At 34.7% G+C, this 22,020-nt stretch overlaps 2 protein-coding genes and 1 long non-coding RNA gene across 3 annotated transcripts; 1 reads left to right on the top strand and 2 right to left on the bottom strand.

Annotated features, from left to right (window-relative positions):
* Positions 1–212: 212 nt before the first annotated feature.
* On the bottom strand, positions 213–7,402 carry LOC123885029 (ABC transporter B family member 19-like). Its single transcript, XM_045934251.1, has 9 exons — positions 6,362–7,402; positions 5,907–5,961; positions 5,612–5,787; positions 5,322–5,486; positions 4,760–5,055; positions 4,270–4,586; positions 3,771–3,994; positions 1,450–3,363; positions 213–788 (listed from the first exon to the last, which is right to left on the bottom strand). Exons 1-9 carry the CDS (start codon positions 7,355–7,357, stop codon positions 441–443), a joined length of 4,491 nt encoding a protein of 1,496 aa, XP_045790207.1. The 5' UTR covers positions 7,358–7,402; the 3' UTR covers positions 213–440.
* Positions 7,403–9,501: 2,099 nt separating this feature from the next.
* LOC123883626 (dentin sialophosphoprotein-like) lies at positions 9,502–20,544 on the bottom strand. The gene is made up of 11 exons (XM_045932519.1): positions 20,181–20,544; positions 19,453–19,611; positions 19,157–19,339; positions 18,951–19,050; positions 18,810–18,840; positions 17,801–17,843; positions 16,479–16,631; positions 12,779–14,768; positions 11,340–12,639; positions 10,313–10,396; positions 9,502–10,023 (listed from the first exon to the last, which is right to left on the bottom strand). Exons 2-11 carry the CDS (start codon positions 19,509–19,511, stop codon positions 9,959–9,961), a joined length of 4,008 nt encoding a protein of 1,335 aa, XP_045788475.1. The 5' UTR covers positions 19,512–19,611; positions 20,181–20,544; the 3' UTR covers positions 9,502–9,958.
* LOC123883627 lies at positions 16,904–18,672 on the top strand. The gene is made up of 2 exons (XR_006800337.1): positions 16,904–17,053; positions 17,680–18,672. It is a non-coding gene; the product is annotated as an uncharacterized LOC123883627 (long non-coding RNA).
* Positions 20,545–22,020: the final 1,476 nt, after the last annotated feature.

Raw genomic sequence — 22,020 nt, 5'->3', positions numbered from 1 at the left:
CTTTAAAAATTGAACTAGAAATTGATGAGATATCTGAGTCATGGTTGAACCTTTTGAACTAAGGCGCGGTTCGCACTTGTCAATGTATTCTCACAATCTATATCATTGAGTGATTAATTAGTAAAGTGAATTTTTTTTTCTTTATTAATTTTTTAAAATGTTAATGAAGATGATACTTTATATGATTTTTCTCTATATTGATAAAGATGATACCCCAAAAAAATTATGATTAAAATATTGAACAATGATAATCCACACTTTAAAACATACCTAACAAATTGCATTGGATTTTCCCTATCTTAATCCAATTGAATTTGACAATAGATCATTTGTGAAATGCTATGTTCACTATAACAACATTACATGCTGAGATAGCCGATCCTTAGACCAGATACCGAGTTTCCATAAAAAAACATTATATGCTAAGATTTTTTAAAGGATCAAGCAAATGCATTGGCTTCGGTCTCAGCTCTAACAAGACTAGCATACAAACCATTTTGATTTGAAGAAATAAGAGTGTCATGGCTACCATACTCAACTACTTCTCCATTTCTCATAACTGCAATTTTATCAGCTTCTCTTATTGTAGAAAGACGATGCGCAACTATTATAGTTGTTGCTTCTTTGGAAACATTCTTAAGAGCTTCTTGTATGTGTTTTTCTGATTCTAAGTCCAATGCACTGCTTGCTTCATCAAGTAGAAGCACCTTTGATTTCTTCAATATGGCCCTTGCTATAGCTATCCTTTGTTTTTGTCCACCTGATAATTGGACTCCACTTTCACCAACCTATAGTATAGAGAATATTATAGATTATTAAACCATATGTTTTATTAATAGAAGGGTATTGGAAAAATCATGTAAAACGTTATGTAGCATACTAAATGCTATGTTACATGCTAGATAAATAAGTATAACAAATACTTCAGTAAAATATGTAGCGTAACTTGGAGAACAAGTTATGTAGCATATCTCTCCATAGAGTCTTCTTACATGATTTGATTTTCATAATGCTTTAAATAAACATGATTGTGAACAAATTGCTGAACTTAGGTTATTATGCTTAGGTAGATAGACACTAAATATTTGGTTGTGAATTGTCTGCAGTTAAAGAATCAATGCATTCACGCAATTGGTAAGTTGGGATGCCCCCGACTTACTGATTATGTGATGAATGCATTTTCTTTCTGAAGCACCGACACAGACACGATACTGACATATAGACACTAGTATCCAGTAATAATTTGAAAAAATTGAAGTGATTGAATGTAACCACGTGTGTCAGTGGCATGTCAGTGTTAGACCCTAACACAAGTGTCGTACACTGAATACGCCTTCAATCTGAAGTGTCGTTGCTACAAAACCATATGGAATTTGGATCCCTAATTCCATATCTTTGTTGTAAATTTAATTTTGCTTTGGTCGAAGCAATGAATGTCTATGAACATACCTGAGTTTCATAACCCTGAGGAAGTCCACTAATGAACTTGTGGATGTAAGCTTCCATTGCAGCAGCTTCAATTTCAGCCCAAGAAGCACTTTGGTCTCCAAATGCAATATTTTCCCTTATGCTCCCAGCAAAAAGTGCAGGTTCTTGACCAACTAAACCAATTTGTCTCCTCAACCATTTCACATCAATCTCCCTCAAATCTACACCACTCATCATAACATTTCCTTGATCAGGATCATAGAATCTCTGTGTCAACCACACAACTGTTGATTTTCCTGATCCACTTGGTCCTACCAAAGCCACGGTACTTCCACCTTTAACCTTCAAACAGAAATTCCTCAGCACAGTTATCTCAGGCCTTGATGGATATGCAAATGTCACCATTTTGAATTCTATTTTAAAAGCCTTTGATCTATCAACTTTCCTAGTTTTTCTTCCATCATTTCCTATCAATGGCTTTCTGTTTATCACATCTTGAACTGCAGGAATTGATGTTGAAGCCATAGAAGTATCAGGTGCTAAACCAGCTAGTTGACCAACAGAAAATGAACTCAAAACAAGAATGAGAAAAATCTTATAAACATCTTCAAATTCTCCTTGGTTCTTTTTTACAAGGTATGCACCAAACCAAAGAGTTAAGGTGTATGCTGCATACATAGCACCTTGGAACAATCCAAATACAAGACCTTGAAGCTGTGAACTTTTTAATGATTTTTTTCTAGGTTCTGATAAGGCATTATCAAAGGATTTAACAATCTGATCCTGAGCAGAAAATGTAGCAACTGTCCTTATATTTGAAACTGCACCAGAAGCAATATTGCTAGCTCTTGCATAAGAATCGTTATTGATTTTCGGACCAATGTTTATGATCAAGTTTATGTAACTTGCACCAAGGGTTAAAGGTGTTACAGCAGCTGCAACAAGAGTTAGTTTGACATTAAAGGCAAAGGACACGCCGAGTCCAACAGCGGCCGAACTCAATCCCATAAGAAGTACTGAGAATCTGTCACCGAGTACCGAACGAAAACTAACTGAATCTCTCGAGAGCAGTGACACCAATACACCGGTGGAGTTTTCATCAAAATCAAACCATCCAAGTTCTTGTCTCAATATGGATTGAAACAAGAGGTTTCTAACCCGAAGTGTTAGCTTTGAACCTGCCCAACCACATAAACCTTGTTGTCCTGTCATGGAAACGATGCAACCGAATCCAAGGCCGACAAGTACTAAACAAAGGTACCCTACATCTCTTTTCATTTTTGAAGTGTCATTGCCAAAATATACTCCAAGGGATATTCCTAAAACTAATGGAAAAAGGGACAGAACAGCACCAGCAAACATGCCCAAAACAAGGCCTGAAATTAGCATCATAAACTCCGGCTTTTGCAATTTCCATATCTCAGAAAGTTTATAATTTTTTGGCTTTTTATATTTTTTATCTTCAATATCTTCTTGTTCCTCATCCTGCATTGAATCGATATCGACTAGATAACTTGATTTTGCTATATCAGGAGCATATTTATTATTAATGGACGACAAATCATTGGTTTTTTGCATTCCGGTTTCTAATGGAAGAGGTTTTGAAATGGATTCAGTTGCAAGCTTGACAAGGTTGTAGTAAGCTCCGGTTTTCGCCATAAGCTGGCGATGGTCACCAATCTCAGCGACAGAACCGTGTTCAAGTACTACAATGGCATCAGCATTCTTCACTGTTGCTATCCTGTGAGCAATGACAATAGTTGTCCTGCCTGCAGAAATCTTGTCAATGGCCCTTTGGACTGCAGACTCTGACTCAGCATCAAGAGCACTAGTTGGTTCATCTAAAATAAGGATTTTCGGATTTTTTATCATTGCTCTAGCCAATGCAATTCTTTGCTTTTGACCTCCCGAAAGTTTCGTACCTCTATCACCAGCCTACAAAAGAACATGGTACTTTTTTGGTAAGAATCAAACCATAAACATTTTACCAAGTTGTGACTATTATATATGTTTTTTATGCTCTTTGAGAATATTCATGGATGTTCATAGTTTCGTTGTGTCTATAGACTAGTTTAAATAGCGGATAATGGTTATAGCATAGCAGAATAGTACCAATATTGTTAAATAGCAGATATAGCAGCGCTAATAGTACTATTGCGTAGCAGAATATAAACAAACCGTTATTTTCTGTGCTTGACAAAACTGTTATAGACACTAGTGCTGACACAAGAGTTGATCTATTTTTACTATAACGTTATTGTATAACTATTATGTAACCTTATTTTTCTTTAATATCTGGTAATCTAGAAATGGAAAGATATGTTTGTGATTGGTTACTGCACCTGAGTGTCGTAGCGCAGTGGCAGCTTAGATATGAAATTGTGAGCATCAGCAGCAATACAAGCAGAAATTGCCTCTTCCTTTGTAGCATCATCTTTTCCCATCATCACATTTTCAAGTATAGATGTAGCAAACAGAATTGGCTCTTGACCAACCATCCCAATTTGATCCCTTAACCACTTCACTTGAAGTGTCCTTAAATCATGTCCATCCAAGGTAATAATCCCTACAAACATATTCAAACTCAGCAAAGTTAAGTACCATAATCACTTTCTTTCCTATTTGTCCGCAAAATGTGTAAAAATAATACGTAGTCTCTAAATCTATTCTGCTAGTCCATGTTGTTATATATTGACAGTATGCTAGAAACTAACATGACAAATTTTCATATACTTTAGAAATTACCGTTTCGAAATATTTTAGAGATTAAGTAGGAGATAGAGTGATACGCAAGAAACTAAAAGAGACAATTAAAAAGGAACGGATGGAGTATATGGTTACCTTCTATAGGGTCATAAAACCTTTCTATGAGAGCAAAGATAGTTGATTTTCCACCTCCACTTGCACCAACCAATGCCAAAGTTTTTGAAGATGGAAATACCAAGTTTATGGAATTAAGTATTAGTGAATCAGGACGAGATGGATATGCGAAACTAACATTCTTTAACTCGATCCTTCCACGAACAGATGAAAGTTTCCTACCCTCAGGATTGTAAGGATCAATCTCAGGAATTCTCTCTATAACATAGAATACACGGCTTGCCGCAACAGTACCTTGTGCAAATTGTGCAAAATATGAAAGTGCTAATGCCAAGCCTCTGTCAATAAATAAATAAATAAACTTATGAGAACACCGTCAAAGAAAGTTCATGTAATCTTGACCGTCAGATTTTTTCTGACCGCAGGACTGCATGCAATTTTGACTGAATGCGATCCAAATCCAATTTTAAGGTAACATTTGAAACAAAGTTAGAGAGAGAAGAAAGCACACCTTCCACCAACATTGACACCAAAGAAACAAGCAATAGCTGAACCACCATCAAGTTCACCCTTAGCAATTAAGATAGAACCATACCAAAAAGCCAAAGCCCATGTTGAATAAGTTACTAAGTAGATAACACCCATTCCTGCACCTTTAGCAAAACCAAGTTTAGCCCCAACTGGAGCTGATTTTTGAAGTAGATCAGAATATTTTTCAACCAATTGGCTTTCAGCAACAAATGAAAATACTGTCCTAATTGAACTTATTGCCTGCTCAGCAATGCTTCCAGCTTTCCTATAAGAAGCCTTTAGCCAAAAAAAAATTATTCAATGAGTTATTTCTATAACATAAGATATAACAAGGTCAAATTGTTTTCAATAATATCCTAGACAGTTTATGGAAATAAGCTGACAACAGTTTATGGACACGTCATAAACAGTTTATAGTAATAGATAAACTCAAATAAGTCAATCAAATAAACGGATCCTTTAATCATATCTATCTTAAAGTCATACAAATGAATGAATGATGATTAATATGATATATAGTTGTGTGTTTGTTTTTATCTTACTTCTTCTTTTGCTGCTAAACCACCATAAAGTGCTTTGTAAGCCATACCACAGAACATTGTTAATGGTGTGACTGAGAATACAACCAATGACACTTTCCATGATCTTCTAAATCCAACTGCATATCCACATATGAATGTAAATATATGATGAATGAAGTGAGCCATCTGCATTAGGAGCAAATTAACAATTTGTTAAGAATCATGAGTAGCAATATCACTATAAGTCTTTGTTAAAGTAATGTATCTTTAGAGTATAGTTTTCTTAGCAGAAAAGAGTAACAAGAGTTAACCTTCTCTCCCATAACTTCTTGAATTTGTGCAACATCACTAGCAATACCATGCATAATATCACCAGTATTAATTTCTGTATCAAAAAAAGTTATGTCTTGTCTAAGAATTGCTCTTAGATACTCAGTTCTAATTCTTTGAGCAGATCTCTCCCCTACTAACCTCCAACATGTGATCTCTGCCATTTTGAGCCATCAAAAAAATGTGTTACTACCTCAAGAGTTCTAGACAAACTATGTATTTGTTGAAAATTATGAAATAAATAAATATGATTAGTTAATGATTTAATCTTCTTACCCATATATGCTCCAACTACCACAACTGCAGCTAAGCCGGTCATAAATACACATATCTGAAAATTACAATAAGAGAAAGACGGTGAAAATTTACTCCAAATCACGCATTTGACATAGTTACACAATTTAAACCGTTGGATTAAGATCGAACGATCCGTGTTTTGACTATGATAAATCAAGTCAAAACATAAGTCATCTGATCTTAATTTGATGACTCACATCAGTGACTGCATGACTATGTGGATGTAGCCATGTAGGGATCCATATTCCCTATAATCCGAACGCTTTTAACACACTCACGCGATTAGAATTACCAAGTCATGATCAGACAACTCACTTTCCAACTTTTATAAATTGGGACCAATATACAAAGTTAGAATATGAATCGTCTGATCTTGATCTAATGCTTCATATCAACAACCCTATGATTGCGTGAATGCAGCGAAAATTTAGTACCTGGTCTACATCATTCATCAGCTGAGATTTGTTATCTTTTGCTTCTCTTGAAAGCTTATTAACCAAGTTACCAAAAAGATAAGAATAAAAAGGAAGTGATCCTCCATTTATAAGAGCCCCTAAACAACCAAAAAACACAAGCAACCAATCCCACTTTCTTGTATACCTAAACAAGCTAAACAATCCAACTGTCTTTGGAGGACCTACAACATCATCATCATCCTCATCCATATCCTCATCACCTTCATCATCAAACCCTGATGCCATTTTACTCTCATAGTGACTATAACCACCACCACCATAAATTTGGCTAGGGGATTTGTTACCATAAGATGGTACTTTATGATCATGTTTAACATATGACAATTCATCAAGAAAATGATTATCATTCCCATAAGGTGACATAACATGTTCATCTGTTATACTATAATCGATCGCACTGAGCTCGTCTTCCTCGGCTAATGGACTAGTCTTATGATTAATGTTACGACTTCCACTACTAACTCCTTCTTTGATGATTCCTAATTTAGAGAATCCACTATATTGATCAAAGTAACTATGATCATTGTGGGCCCTAGCAACATGGCTCCTAAGTTCAACTCTTCCATAGGAAGAATGATCATTTGATGGGTTTGTAAGGCCTCGAAAACCACCAATTCTCGAAAGGTAATAGTCATTAGCTGATTGGCGAAACACATGGCTACGATCAGAGGTGGAGTTGGTTGGCCATGGACTAAGAACAGAACCGAAGTTTGTACTATGTTCGCGCAACCCAGTTGGTTCAAACTTCCACGAAACTTCTCCTTGCCATGAACGGTCGTCGTCTGAGGCAAAGGGTGTGGATGGAATTTTGTTGCGACGAGTTCTTCTAGTTCTCGGAGTTACTTTGCTTCGAGAAGAATGTATGAAGGAACTAGAGCCGGATACACTCTGATAACTCACTGGAGTTGGATAGTGTCTTCTCGGATTGTCTATCTCAAACGAAGAATCAGCCATGGCTAGCTAGCTACCTAGCAGCCACTGCCAGTGTTTAGTGTTTGTAATAAGAAGTTATAGAGAAAGGAATAAAATGTTCAAACTTAGTGATTGGTGTAATGTGTGAAATAACATTGGTTGTTCCGACAGACACAAGATTGAACAGATATTACTTTGGTTTTTAGGTGAAAATCTAATTTAATGGTTTATTTAAGAATGTTTGTATAATATATTAAGATTAATATTGTTGTACATGGACGGCATGTAATACTAAGTTGCCGGCTTAGTACATAATTAGAGGATAAGTTGACGGCATGTAAACTTTTGAAGTGACTTATGTTATGTAAGTGATTATTGTCTAAGTCAAACTTTCTCTTTCCTAATCAGAACAAAATCTATTTGTCATCTATGTTGTATTTTTGTTGTTGATAATGTGTTATATAAGAAGTGAAAGACTATTTCATGAGGAAAAAAACAAACAACAAAGACTAATCATAAAAGACATAAATGTTGTACCGGAATTAACAAAGGATAATTTTGTTCTGTAAGAGAATCTGTTAGTTTATTACACAGCAGGCTCTTGCACTAAGTGCATTGCTTTGGTGCATAAATAAAAATATAACAGTGTTTACGTGTAATCCAAGAAAAGAAAATAATCAAAGGGAATCTTTATTTGTTGTTAATTGACCGAATTGGTTCCTAGATGATATCAAATAAATAGTGACTGCTAACATTGAGTGATAACAGCTCAAATCTATTCAACAACCCTTAGATTTTCTCAGCTAAGTATTTTTTTTTTGGTATTAACTATCTAGTTCTTAGAGGAAAGGGGTCCCGATAATCCAGAGTTCGGCCGCGAGGCAAGTAAAATCTGGCCAAAAATTGTTCCTACCAGGAATCAGACTCGGGTTTTCTGAATGATCTGTCCTAAGGGAAGCTCATTAACCACTTGAACTCAATATCTTGGTTAGTTTGTTTTTTTTTGCTTAACTACGCATTTGGTCCTTACGTTTATTTTAGGTTTCAATTTGGTCCCTTACGTTTCCATTAGGTTCCAATTTAGTCATTTCCGTTAGTTTTGTCACTAACACCATTTGAACTATACACGTGTCACTGTGTCAAAGTGTCCACGTATCAGTCCACATATGCGAATTGACTGCCACATGTGACAAAATTGACAGAAATGACTAAATTGAAACCTAATGGAAACATAAGGGACCAAATTGATACTTTTTAAACGTAAGGGATCAAATTGAAACTTAAAATAAACGTAAGAGACCAAATGTGTAATTAAGCCTTTTTTTTTATCCGTAACGAGGTCTCAAATTCAAACTCGGGTTAAAGGATCCAACCTAGCATTAGCAATATTTACCCTTACACCAACAATATTTACTGTTACACCAGTTTTTAGTGGTAAATATTTGTTCAATTTTGGACTGATAAGACTATAATGTCCTTGCATAACTTATGATGCTCGTGACCATGCAAAAGCATTGCTAGAATAATCAAATCCCAATAGTTTATCCATGGTACTTAGTACTGATAACGATTTCTCAGTAGATTTGATTCTTTGAAGTACCATTTGACTAAAAAAAGCTTAATAAATGTCAAATAACTAGAATGAAAAGTATATGAATTGACATTTGGCATAAGCTGTTTCTTAGGCACTAAAATACATTTTCACTCACCCTCAAACATGTATCATGGTCATGATATAATAGCATTATTTATACATCATTATGTCATCTTAACATTCACAAATATAGATGACATAATAGGTAACTTAGCAGGACTAACCTGAACTAAAATTGCTTCTTCTGAACAGTAAATAGAGAAGTTATCCTAATCCAGGTAAATATTATTTTCACATGCAAGAATATCCAAGAGCTTATATGGAATAGCTTATTTGAGCTTATTTATAACAAACACTTGACAACATAAAAACAACTAGTTTATGCAGAGTCTACGCTTATATGCGCTTATTCAATAAACGCTTCGAAGTTGTTTATCCAAACACACCTCAAATTAGAACTGGCTCAAAATTGTGTTCAAAAGAAATGGATGCAACATCACAAGGATCCAAAACCAACTCTATTACTGTATGACAAATTACAAGAAGTTTAACTTAAAAAATGTGCGACTATCGTGAAATTAAACATTAATACTGAAGCGGTAAAAGATTCCGATATTTCTTATTTGTCTGTTCACATGGGAGAAAGAAATAATCTTTTGAAAAGGCTATTATTTAACTCCGCAATCACATTACTCTTTCTTAATTCTAACTATACTGACTAACAAGAGTTCAAATCTGATATACATAATCACACAAGTAACAAATCAAAGTAAATGCTTAAAAAGAATGTCACTGCTGCCAAAATTACAAAGACACTGCACTGGTATGCAGCATATTTTTCAACACAGCCATGACTAACTAAATCATAGGGGAAAAAACTCATGAATCCAAGAAAATATACATTACCCCATATTATATATCTTTCATATAGAATCACTGTATCATGCCTACCTCTCTTTTATGTATCATATTTTTTTAAAGTTGTCCTTTACACCATATCATTGAAGATGATTCAAATCACTTGCCAGGCCTCCTCACTCGGTGAACTATCATCTGGGTTTTGAGTCACTTCCTTTGCTTCGGAAAGTTGAGAGAGAAAAGAATGATTTGGGAGCTGCACAAAATGGAAAGTATATAATTAGACATTTGGCATAAGCTGTTTCTTAGGCACCAAAATGCACTTTAACTCGCCCTTAAACTTAATGTTCCATGAAAGATGCTAAATCTGAAGCAAATGAAATGTTATTCTCGACATCAATGAAGAGAGACTCAGTTGTGTTGTATGAATCAAACACAATATTAACAATAGCACAAGTACGCAAGTACTTCATTAGCGTTACACATACAGCTGTGACATAAATGGATTGATTGAATCAACATAAATTAGGTTACACAGGTATCACCTTTTAATGAACTTCCTGATATATGATCATCCCTCAGCTTAAAATGAGCGGGAGGCGCAGGAATAGAGCTTTCTATGGATTGAACTGCAAGAATTAAGAATCAAATTATCAATTGCAAAGTTATTTATCTTTATCCATTACACAATAAGTGAAAATTATAGTATGTAGACGTGAACACGCATGACCAAAAGGAACTAGCTGAATAAAATAGAAATCATGATTATTGGCCAGTAGTAAGAACATTACAATTGGTTAATATCAAGAAAAGGTGGGATCGTGTTAGGTTCATGAGATGAGAACCTACGGAAATGTAGAGGACAGACAGAAAGAAACGCAGAGAATGGCACAATAAGAAAAGCGAGATGAAGAAGAAAGAACTAGAATTAGTAATCCAAATCACAAGGTTTCATACAACCTTACAAGAGCAATATCGCTTGTGACCGAGAGATCGGTTTAAGTCAAAAATCCTAATAGTGCCTATTCCTTCTAAGGCCATCTCTATCTATTATTACAATAAATTCAACTAACTAACTAATCTAACAAATGGACAAACTGACTAACAGCTGTCCCTATTCTACCTAGACAGTACATTCTAACAGATTAGCATCAGCATTTGTACACACACACACCACTTCGATAGAGGTGGAAGAATCTAAAAATATATTGTCCACATATTGCATCTATCTACTCAACTATGATCCACACTGAAAAGATAACGTGTACATTTGAATACACTAAAATTAACAAAAGTGTATAACTTTCGAATTCCCGATGACAAAAGGTAAATTGAGTTTTTTTCTTCTTTCATTCGTATTGATATTTACAAAAAAAAAAAAAAAAAAAAAAAAAGAAACATTCATCTAAATGAGCAAACAAAGATGACAAAATGAAGGATCCATTTGCTAATTGCAGGCATTCACAAGAAATTGGAAAAACGAATTCGAAAAGGAAGGGTAAACTTGTATGTACAAAGATGTAACCAAGCATATTGATCGATAACAAGAAATTTGAGTAAATAATAGGTTACCTTGTTCGTTGAACAGCTCACTTTCATTGAAGCTTTCGTCAGAAGGATGACCATGAGATAACCCCATTCTCGATTTCCTCAGGTCTTCCGATGACCGGTTGGCCAGATCTCGACCATCTTCCATATCATCATCTCCTTCTGAAGTTGTAGCAGAAATCCAATCAGCCAGCGTCTCTGTCCCACGAGTTTTTCTCCCAAACTTAAGCAATCGCTTAAAACCTTTCGTGACATCTTTCTTGGGTTGACTTTGGGAAGAATTAGCGACAAGATAAGGTTTTTGAGCACTTCCCCATTTTTTCCTCATTCGAGCAGCATCACTCTCACCCTGGATAAGGGAACGGGAATTCCAAGCAGGACTTCCAATTGGAGAATCTATAGAAGCATCAATGTCAGAAGACTCATGCGGGTAAGAAAAAGGATGAGGTGCGCGTGAGTTCCAGGACACAGGACTTTCAACTGGAGATTCCTGCAGAGATCCAACACCATTGAAAGTTGATGAAAATGCATTAGGCATTTCACCCCCTAAAATAGGGTCTGCCTGAGCAAGAGACCTCGTAGAATCACTGATTTCAGACCCAGAATTACCAGATTCCTGGCTCAGACTAACCTTTCCATTATTATTATAAGCAGAATCTTCAATGGCCATACTTCCAATTTCATCTTGTTCCTCTATGGTCGTATGGAATGAATCTTCCATATCAAATTCTAAGTCATTGAAATCTTTATTTTTCTCAATATCAGGTGCCATTGAAGCTTTCATCCTGATAGCACTGCCTACAAAACCAGGTCCTACAGTGCTACCCTTTTTAACAAAAGACCTTGATGATTGATCATAAGGGCCTGGATCAGTCTCGTCCAAATCAAATTTCAATGGAGTCAAAACAATCCCATCTGAATTCAAAGCAGACAAATCCTTAAACTCTGCAGGGTTGGCAGAGCTCTTCCGTAAAGACAGAGTTTGCCTTAGCTTCTCTTCCTTGATACCTTGCTCCTCTTCATTCGAGCTTCTGCTACGAGCATAGTTTCTCACCTGAGAGCGGGTTGATTTGCTTACTCCAGAAGAAGGCTTTGTGTTTTCTTTTCTTAAATCAGAGAAGTTCGGAACAGATTGAGCAAGAGGATTGTCCCTTCGTTTGGCGGATGGACGTGACATTGACACTACTGCTGTGCGAGGGGTACCTGAAGACACATTTCTGTTAGGAAAATTTTTCCTACTTTGCTTTGAAGCACCATATATCTTTTCTTCCGAAAATTCAGAAAGATCTTCATCCTCTTCATTTTGAAGGGAATCTATAGGATGCTGTTAACAAAAATAAGGGATTTTAAATTAGAAACTTAATGGATTTGAAGTTTTAATTGTCAAAACAAACTTGGTTTTATAGAAGATTAAAATAAAATGTAGCAGTATTCACAAAAACCACAAAGCAAGTAACGAATACCTGGTCTCTCTTTATATTTGATTTGAAGTATCCAAGTTTCTCAGCGCGTTGAAAACCTCCTGCTGAATTTTGTCTGTTTATAGACCCTGAAAACTTAGCCTTCATCTCAGCCCTACTCCGGTCAAGACTATCTTGCATGGCCTTCATCCTAGCTTCTTTCTCTGATCTGTTCAAACTCCACTCTTCCTGAAGTTTAGCATTCCTCTTTTTCATGTACTTTTCATAAAACTTTCCTCTAGATTCATCGCCGAAGTTAAGTTCCGAGAAATTTTGCCTTAAAGCATCACCACCGGCATTGTGACTGTCCACCATCTTTGCAAGCGACTTAGTACCAGAACTCGCAACCGGTTCAGGCACACCGCTTCTGGAAGGTGGCTGAGGAGTTGAATCCCCCACTCCAGGTCTTCTAGACTGCGAGTTAACAGCCGGTTCAGGCACACTGCTTCTGGAAGGCAGCTGAGGAGTTGAATCCCCCACTCCAGGTCTTCTAGACTGCGAGTTAACAGCCGGTTCAGGCACACTGATTCTGGAAGGTGGCTGAGGAGTTGAATCCCCCACTCCAGGTCTTCTAGACTGCAAGTTATCAGCAGGCTCGATCCTCCGTGCAGTACCAGATTGGTCACCAGGAACCCTAAGCTTATGCTCAGCAAAAAGCTTTTCAAGCTCATCAGCCTTCAGTTTCAGCTCATCATGCATCTCCTGATTTCCTTTAGACTGTCTTACTCTCTGATTCTGCTCGATAGGCGCAGTCACACGGGCATTATCCTGACTCTCCAAAACCTGTTTTTTACCAGGAAGGTTCAACTTAGTACTTTCATTAGCACTCCGAATTTCATCCCTTTTACTCCGCGCCACCCCAGTTTGTTCCAAACTAGAAGGTAGAGGTTTCTGATACTTAGTTTTCATAACTTGAGAAGAATCCTCTTCCTTAACCCGATTCTTTAAATCCTCAGTTTCAACAGCAAAAGATCTCAATTGGGATTGAGTTGTGGATTGATCAACACCATTTAAAACAACAGAAGAAGATAATCTAGATTTGAATCCAACACCACCACCACTTTCAAACTGAGCTGAAAAAGATCGAGAATGACTACGATGGACCCTACCAAGTGACTTGGCAACCACATTACTTTTCACACCACCACCACCATCATCATCATCATTATTCCCATCATCATCAACAGCAAACTCATACCTATCTGATGAACCTTTCAATAACATCCCAGAAACACCCACTTGATCCTTCAACCCCACGCCACTCCTCTCTTCATCAAAAATTGAAACTTTACAACTCTCCAAAGAAGACCCATGATCATTTTTCACACCCTTATCAAAATTATCATTATCCTTATCAATATCATCATCATTATTATTATCATTATTGCTTTCGGTGTCATTGTTGTTGTTATCTATTGAAAAAGAAGGGTCTTGAGAATTTTTTTTCTCGATGCTGACATCAATGCTCATGTCACTACTACTACTCCATCTTCGAAAAACATCAGAAGACATTCTCCGAAGCTCAACCGGTTTTCCAGTTGTATTCTCTTTTTGCTTCTTTTCAAAAAGGTTAATCCGGTCTTGTACACTGAGCCGTCGTCCCGTCAGAGCCGGTGTTGGAGACGACGGCAACAACGTCGGAGAAGACTCGTTCAGTTGTTCTTTATTGTTTGTGTCGTTGTTGTTGATGTTGTCTGTTGTTTCGTTTTTTTGGTTTAATATAACGTTGTTGTCGTTGTTGGTGCTACGTCGTAGTGATGTGGAAGTGGTGAATGTTTTGGGTGGTTGCCACGTGGAGGATGTTTTGGGTTGTTCTTGGGCTTCGAATTGGGCTTGGGGTTGGGCTTGATCATCATCATCATCATTGTCAATGGACATGTCAGAGTTAACTGATGAACGTAGTTCTCTGTCATCGACACGTGGCTTCTCATCTTGTTGATTAATAAGCTCTGGTCTTCTTTCGTATACTGACGTGTATTTGGTACATGCATCACTAAATAAATAAATCCAAAAAAATAAAAATACAATCATTAATAATTAATAATAATAATCTATATATATAATTCCTAGATAGTTCTCCTACTATCCATCTTAACCCGAATCCACATCACCCACTTACATCCAATTAAATAACACAATAATGTCACATCACTTCCTTATATTATATCATTTTCATCTCTATTTTTTTTGTTTCCACATCACTTCCTTATATTATATCATTCTCATCTCTATTTTTTTTTTATATTATATCAATCTCATAATAAATAATAAAGAATTATGTTTCTCCAATTATCCAAAAATTGATGTCACAAGATGTTACAATTTTCTACATTATTATTGAATTATACCTCTCCAATTATCCAAAAATTGATGTCACAAAATGTTACACTTTTCTACATTATTATAACATTTCTTAGTGACAATGAAGATGAACATAGTTGGATTCTCTTTCAACATTTATCCCATTTAAATGTCAACCGTTTTCATAGAAACAACAAAGAGTTTATAATTTAGTCACACAAAAAAATACGAAGAGTGTATACATTATTGACTTAATTACATTATAATTTTAGAGAAGAGTGAAGGTTATGCAAAAAGTTAGGTTATGGGATTGAAATATATAATAACCATTATCATTATCATATTTCATTCAATTTTAGTGTGTCGCCTATGCGTTGCACTATTGCATTGCCTGACGCACCCCACAAAAAAAAAATTCATTCAATTTTGATGGTCCGTACTCATTCTCTATACATATAGGTATATATATTGGTTGGAGGAAGTGATAAGTACATCACTTTTATATTATTATTATTATTATTATTATTATTATTATTATTATTATTATTTTCATTTTATAATACTTATTGTTACAATTTATACGAATAATTTTTCAACATTATAATATAAAATACCACATAACACCTGTGCATCGCACGGGTGTGGGACTAGTAATAATAATAATGAATGATTAGTACCTTTCATGACTATTAAATTAAATATAACTTTTATTTTAATAAAAAAACTAATATAATTTTTAGATTCAATATGAAAAAATATATAATTTTTAGATTCATAAAATATTTAATGTATCTGTCTCATAGACTAGATGAACATAAAAAAACAAACTTTTTTATAATAAGGATTAATGGGAGTAATAATAATAGTAATGACTGATTAGTGACTTTTATGACTATTAATTAACAATAACTTTTTATAATAAAAAACTAATATAATTTTTAATAACATTGCTTAGTATATTTATGAGTTTAAAAAATGTGCAATACTTAGTGTTGAAGTCCTTCTCAATGCTTAGTGTGTGTGAATTTTGTAGATAAGCTTTTTGAAATTAAAAAAAAAATAAAAAATACATGTATATGTGTGCACCAATTTTGTCTAAAAAAAGAAATTACAATGTGGACACTAACACGTTAAACTAATAATAATTTTAAAAAATGACATAATTTAATGTAACCATATGTGTGTTGTCGGTGTGAAAAAACTATGTGTGTCTGATACTGATGTCTAATACAAGGAGTGTCTGTGCTTCCTAGGCAATGATAGTGGAAAACTTTTCTCCACGGTCATCTAATCATATTTTATCATGAAATTAAAAATAGTTTTATATTTTGGATGCATATTCTTTAAACTTATTATAAAATATATGTATATGATGATATGATTTTGAAGGGTTGGTAGTTACTTCAAGCGATGGGCACGGAATTGATGTGCAAAGTGTTTGAGTTGAGAGACAGTGTAAGGATTAAATCCAGATGCTGATGCATTAGCATATGCTGTTGCTAAGTCCTGCCTAACTGCACTCAGTCTCACATCAATAGCCCTTAGCAGTTCCTTCCTGTACAAGTATAGTGATCATAATAAATATTATTAAAATCATAGCTGCAAATTTCAAGGGGTTGAATCATATTTTTCATTTCACATAATAGTTGTTTGTTCATTATCAGTTATCACTAATCACTAAATAATAATAATAAACCAAAATCAGTTTCACACTCAAAAGCAAATGGATGATAGTCTTATAACAACTACTACTACTTGGAATGTCTTTTCCTATTAAGTAGTTTTCATTTTCTGAAAGGTCATGCAGATTATAATCATATTATTTAGATGTGTTATCTTTACCAATTCATTTACATAGATTGATCAAGCTATCTTCCATATATGATCAAATCTTTTCTTATAAAGGCCTATATTGGTCTTCTTGTCATATAGCTTAAAATAGTGTTCAGCCAGGTTTTCTTATCTTTTCCAGATGAGGTAATAATATCCAACTTTCTCTCTAATATAACTATTTGTTTTGTTCGAAAAAAAATTCTATCTAGTAATGTGTACTCAAAATTCTTATGTTGGCAACACTTGGCTTAATGCTCAAAGTTGAGTTGAGTATAAATTTTGCCTCCTTCAGAAGTGGAAAAGTCTTCCACTCTTGAAGAACGCAAAATTGATTTTGACATGTTTGGTTGTTTTATAATTGATTCTGCCTTGAAGCTAGAATTTGGAGTTTTTGCCTCTACAGCTGATTTTTGGCCTTCAATGTTAAACTCCCTTTTACATGCAAGGATTCAAACATAAATACATATGTTCATTCAACTCAATTTTACTCATAATCAATTCATTCAAAATCAATTTTTTTGTCACCGCAAAACCAAACACAAAGCATTGTTGGTATTATGACTGTTTCATGAAAAAATGTTATACACTCCCTAGAATATTAGGACTAATATTATGGTATTTGCCTATTAGGATAGTGTGATTATTAGATCTCACAGTATTACCCTATCATTCTGAGTTCTATTTTCCTCTTTTGGTCCTCTCTTTATCCTTATTACCCTATATTACCCTATAATTTCAATGATAACAAAAGGAGAGTCTCTTCTTTTCAGATATGTAGCAGCAAAGTTTCTTATCTCTAACCACAATAGAGAATACCACACAGAAAGATAAAAAACATGCAATGCAAGATGTAGTGCAACCAAAGACAATAAAAGTGGATAGAAAAATTACGTTGTTGCATCTGCCGCTGCGATGACTCTTGTTCCATCCCCACCTGGAGCAAATTGACCAAAATACTGTCACCATGTTATTATCAATTACTGAGATTAAATTAGTCAAGAGTAATCGAGAGTTCGAGACTCATGAAACCACAACTCTCATATTTTCTATATCCAATTCTCCGTCCCTTCCACATTTCCGTGCACACCAACAAGCTTAATAATATAATAAGTTCTAAATTAGAACATAACATATAGCAACGGCATCTAGCATTCGTAAGATATACAGGTACAGAACATCGAATTTTTAGCTACATTGTTTATGTTGAGTCCAATGAGACAGTGCCATAAGAAATTCAATCTCGAAGTTTGTCTACGATGTATTCTTTTACATTTAAATTTCTTGTAAAGTCTTTACTTTCCTAACTTTCTTTACTTTATCACTCTTTTCTCTATATCAAAGTTCATGGCCAGGCTTTACTTACCTTGCGGCTGAACTCTGGATTATCGGGGGGGAATTCCCCTGGGAACCAGAGGGTTAATACCAAAAAAAAAAAGTTCATGTGATTCATAGTTCATGCATGTGTTCCATTCTCTGTTTCTATTTATGTGCAAGTTGTCAATATTGAATCTACAACCCATTCTGACTTACCACATTTTTAATCTGTCCAGATTAAGGATGGAAAACACCAGAACTCGTGGATACCGCATAGGTTACTCGCAATGCAGGGGGAAATTGATATCATGTACAATAATATGGCCTGAAGATTTTATCATAACAATAATTCCATTTTATGGTGGACTATAATTGGCTTTACTTTTAAGGAAACCATATTAAATACTAATGAACTTTGATATAATTAAACTTTTCAAAGTTGGATAAAATATAATCCTAACTGAAATAACTAAAATTTATAACTGTCCAATATGTTTCTTTTATATTTTCCACAATCGAAGAAATACTATGCATCTTCATGCCTACATTGTATGCAATCCAGTGTCTAATTGAACGGAAAACATACCTTGTGAATCCATTCGCTTATCTCCTGTCCGCTGAAATACGACATTAAAAATATAAGCAATATAAACAAAAACATTTCGCGCTGCTTCCAATTGTCCGGTGTTTGCACCAGCTTCATGTTTGATCATAAGTTTTTTATTACCTGAGAATATAGTTTCCGCGCTGCTTCCAACTGGGACATCTCTGCATCAAAGGTGTTCACCATTTCTAAAATTTCTGGCATGCCAACATACTGCACAAACCTGTGCGCATCATCAACACCAACCAGTCGTCAGAAAGTAAATCAAAAAGCTCTCACTCACTGCATACAAAGCAATCAAATCCAATGAAAATTGAGATAGACTTAACCTCTCAAATGTTCCTTTCGTAAACCATCTCTCGGCATTTCTATGTCTATCAATTTCTAGCCTTATTGACTGCACAGAAAGTGCAGCCTGCTCCTCTGCCACCTTTAAATGGTCCAAGTACGGCTTTACTAATCCTGATGCTAGCTTTTCAGTGATTCCATCACTTGAAACAATCAACTCGCATCTGCCAAATTAATATAAAAAAATAAAAAAAATAAAAAACTAAACATAATTATAAACACTAATCAGCAGAAAAAACATATAACAGTCAGAAAATCCAACGAATGTTATCCGCACCTTGAACGCTTCGGAGACAATTGTAACACAGCGTAGTCAAGAAGAGTGTCAGACCTCATTTTTGTCTATTTAAGGTAACACTTACGGTTACACCACTCTTCAGATACTTTCAAGTTTCACCATCCTTTTTGAACAAAACCAATCATAAAATCAACAAAACTGCACACAAGAAATCCCAAAGTCAGAATGTAGATTCTCTACAACCACACAAAAAAGAGAAAAATCTTACAAAACAAAAAACTTTATACTAAATTCTATATCAGACCAACAAATGCAATCAGTGTATCATTCCCAAATTGGCAATACTTTACAAAATCTACATTTTCATAAAACTCAAAAATCATACAAAATCAAGTAACAACAACAACCCAGATGCACCAAAGTCAATAAATCCCACTAATTTCCATCCATAGATCCCAACCCAAAACCTAAAAATTCAAAAAATTAAACAGAAAAACAAAAACCCAAAATTCCCACAAAGAAATCATCAAAAAAAATAGATCTGATTCAGTAAAAGACCAAACTTGACTAAACTAATAAAGTTCAAAACTTCACACAGAAACCTAAAATCCAACACTAACCAAGCAAAACCCACAAAGCCAATAACCCAAAAAACCATAATTTCACAAAGCATTATCATAATTAAACAAAAACAAAAACAAAAATGCAAACTTCAAAATCAAAAATAGAAACAAAAAAATAATTTAAAAAAAAAACCTAAAAATTACATTTTTCAATGGAAACGATCCAATGCAAAGAGAAAGAATGAAAGTAGATGATCTTGGATTGTGTTAAGCGATCTTCTGATTTAGAGATGAAAAGGGTATCAGCATTTGCCTCTACTTTTCTTTGTTCCTTTTTGTGTCTCTTCACTGTGGAACCAAATGAACCTCTTTTCTATGTTTTTTTTTTTTTTTTTTGCTCTTAAATTCTTATTTTTTAAGGAAAAAAATTGAGTTTTACGAAAACCCCACAATGAAAAAGATGGTTTTTGCTTTACTCATCCTACATTTGAAATCTAGTGTTCTACCTTCTCTCTCTACAACTGTCTCTCAAGTAAGAGAGAGAGTGGGTGAAAGTGGTAGTAGTGGTAAGAAACAAAAAAATTTACCCTCGCGTTTGTAATTTGAAAAATGTTAATTAATTAGCAACTAACTAAAAAAAGCTTAATTAATAAAATAGTTGACATTTTTAGTTTCAGATTGGATTTTGAATATGTCTCTTAAAAAAGAAAAAAAAAGTCAGGTATCAGTTTGGTCAAAAAGATCAAACTGATTAACGAAAATGTCTTTAAGGGACCAAATTGATTAACGGATATGTCTTTAAGGAGCCTATTCGGACCTTTTTTTCTTTAAGGGGTCAATGTGAAACAAAAAATATCTTTAAGGACCATTTTACTAATTAAGCCTGAAAAAACAAACAAACTAGGATTTTTTATTCAAAAAGACAAGAAGAAGATGATATAGCCTTATTCTGGTGAATGTGTTTTTTTGGGAGATTGATGTGGTGATGATCTTCTTTGTTAAAAAAATTTAATGTGATATGGTCTGAACGTGTGTTTATAAGTTATGACAATTTTCACTTTATCTATGTGTTTGATTTGCTAAAAAGTATGGACTGGACATGACAACTTTTATTGTACCTTGTCGGATTTGAAACTGGTTATGTTATGGGACTGGACAAATTAAGTAGTAAGGGACAGGACAAAAACAAGATTTTTTGTCCTTCACTAAACCACGGGACAACTTTTTGTCCACGGTACAACTATAAAAAAATACGAAAATATCAATTTTATTTTCGAATATAAAAATATTATCGTCCTATATCTCTCCGATACAGTTTTGTCATGTCTGTATTATCTTGTTCTGTCATGTACTGTTCTGTCCAGTCCTTGTTGTTTTACGAATCAAACGCACCCTAGGGTATAAGGCTGAGTTAAGTCCAATACTCAATTCTAATATGGTATCAGAGTCTTTCCACGATCCGTTGGGCCACCTGTTATCAGGTTTCAGTTGTCAGGCCACTCATCGTTTATATACACGCATGAGAGTGACCGTTATTATCAACGCACCAAGTCCAATAGTGTTGGGCGTGAGGGTGTGTGTTAAGAAGTCCTACACAATTGCGAGATGGTATGAATGTGTGTTTATAAGTGAGGGCAGTCCTATATCGAACTCCCATTACAGTGAATCATTTCTCCGACACTCATGGACCGTCAAATTGATATTTATATTGTTAAATTGTATTTCGTCCATAAATGTATTTAATTTTTTGGGGCAAGGCAACAACTAATATTTTTTATGCCAAGAACAAAAATTAAACTCACACCTTTAAACAATATGACTCGGTTTGTTACTAACTGACGACAGTCAATTATATGATATTTTTAGTATTATTTTAGAGTAGTTTTTAGTAATGTTAGTAGCAATTGAATACCAAGAGCAAGCAAATACCTAGAGAAATGAAGTTATTTGGCCAAGAAGTAAGAAAAGTGGAAAAAGCATCAAAAAAAGGGAAAAAAAATGGAAGAAAACATGCAAGTCATCGTACCCACGATGAAGGCGGTTG

This window comes from Trifolium pratense, linkage group LG5 (genome assembly GCF_020283565.1).
Source record: "Trifolium pratense cultivar HEN17-A07 linkage group LG5, ARS_RC_1.1, whole genome shotgun sequence".
NCBI lineage: Eukaryota > Viridiplantae > Streptophyta > Magnoliopsida > Fabales > Fabaceae > Trifolium > Trifolium pratense.
Note: the sequence above shows the minus strand (reverse complement) of the source record. Positions and strands in the feature narration are given on the sequence as shown.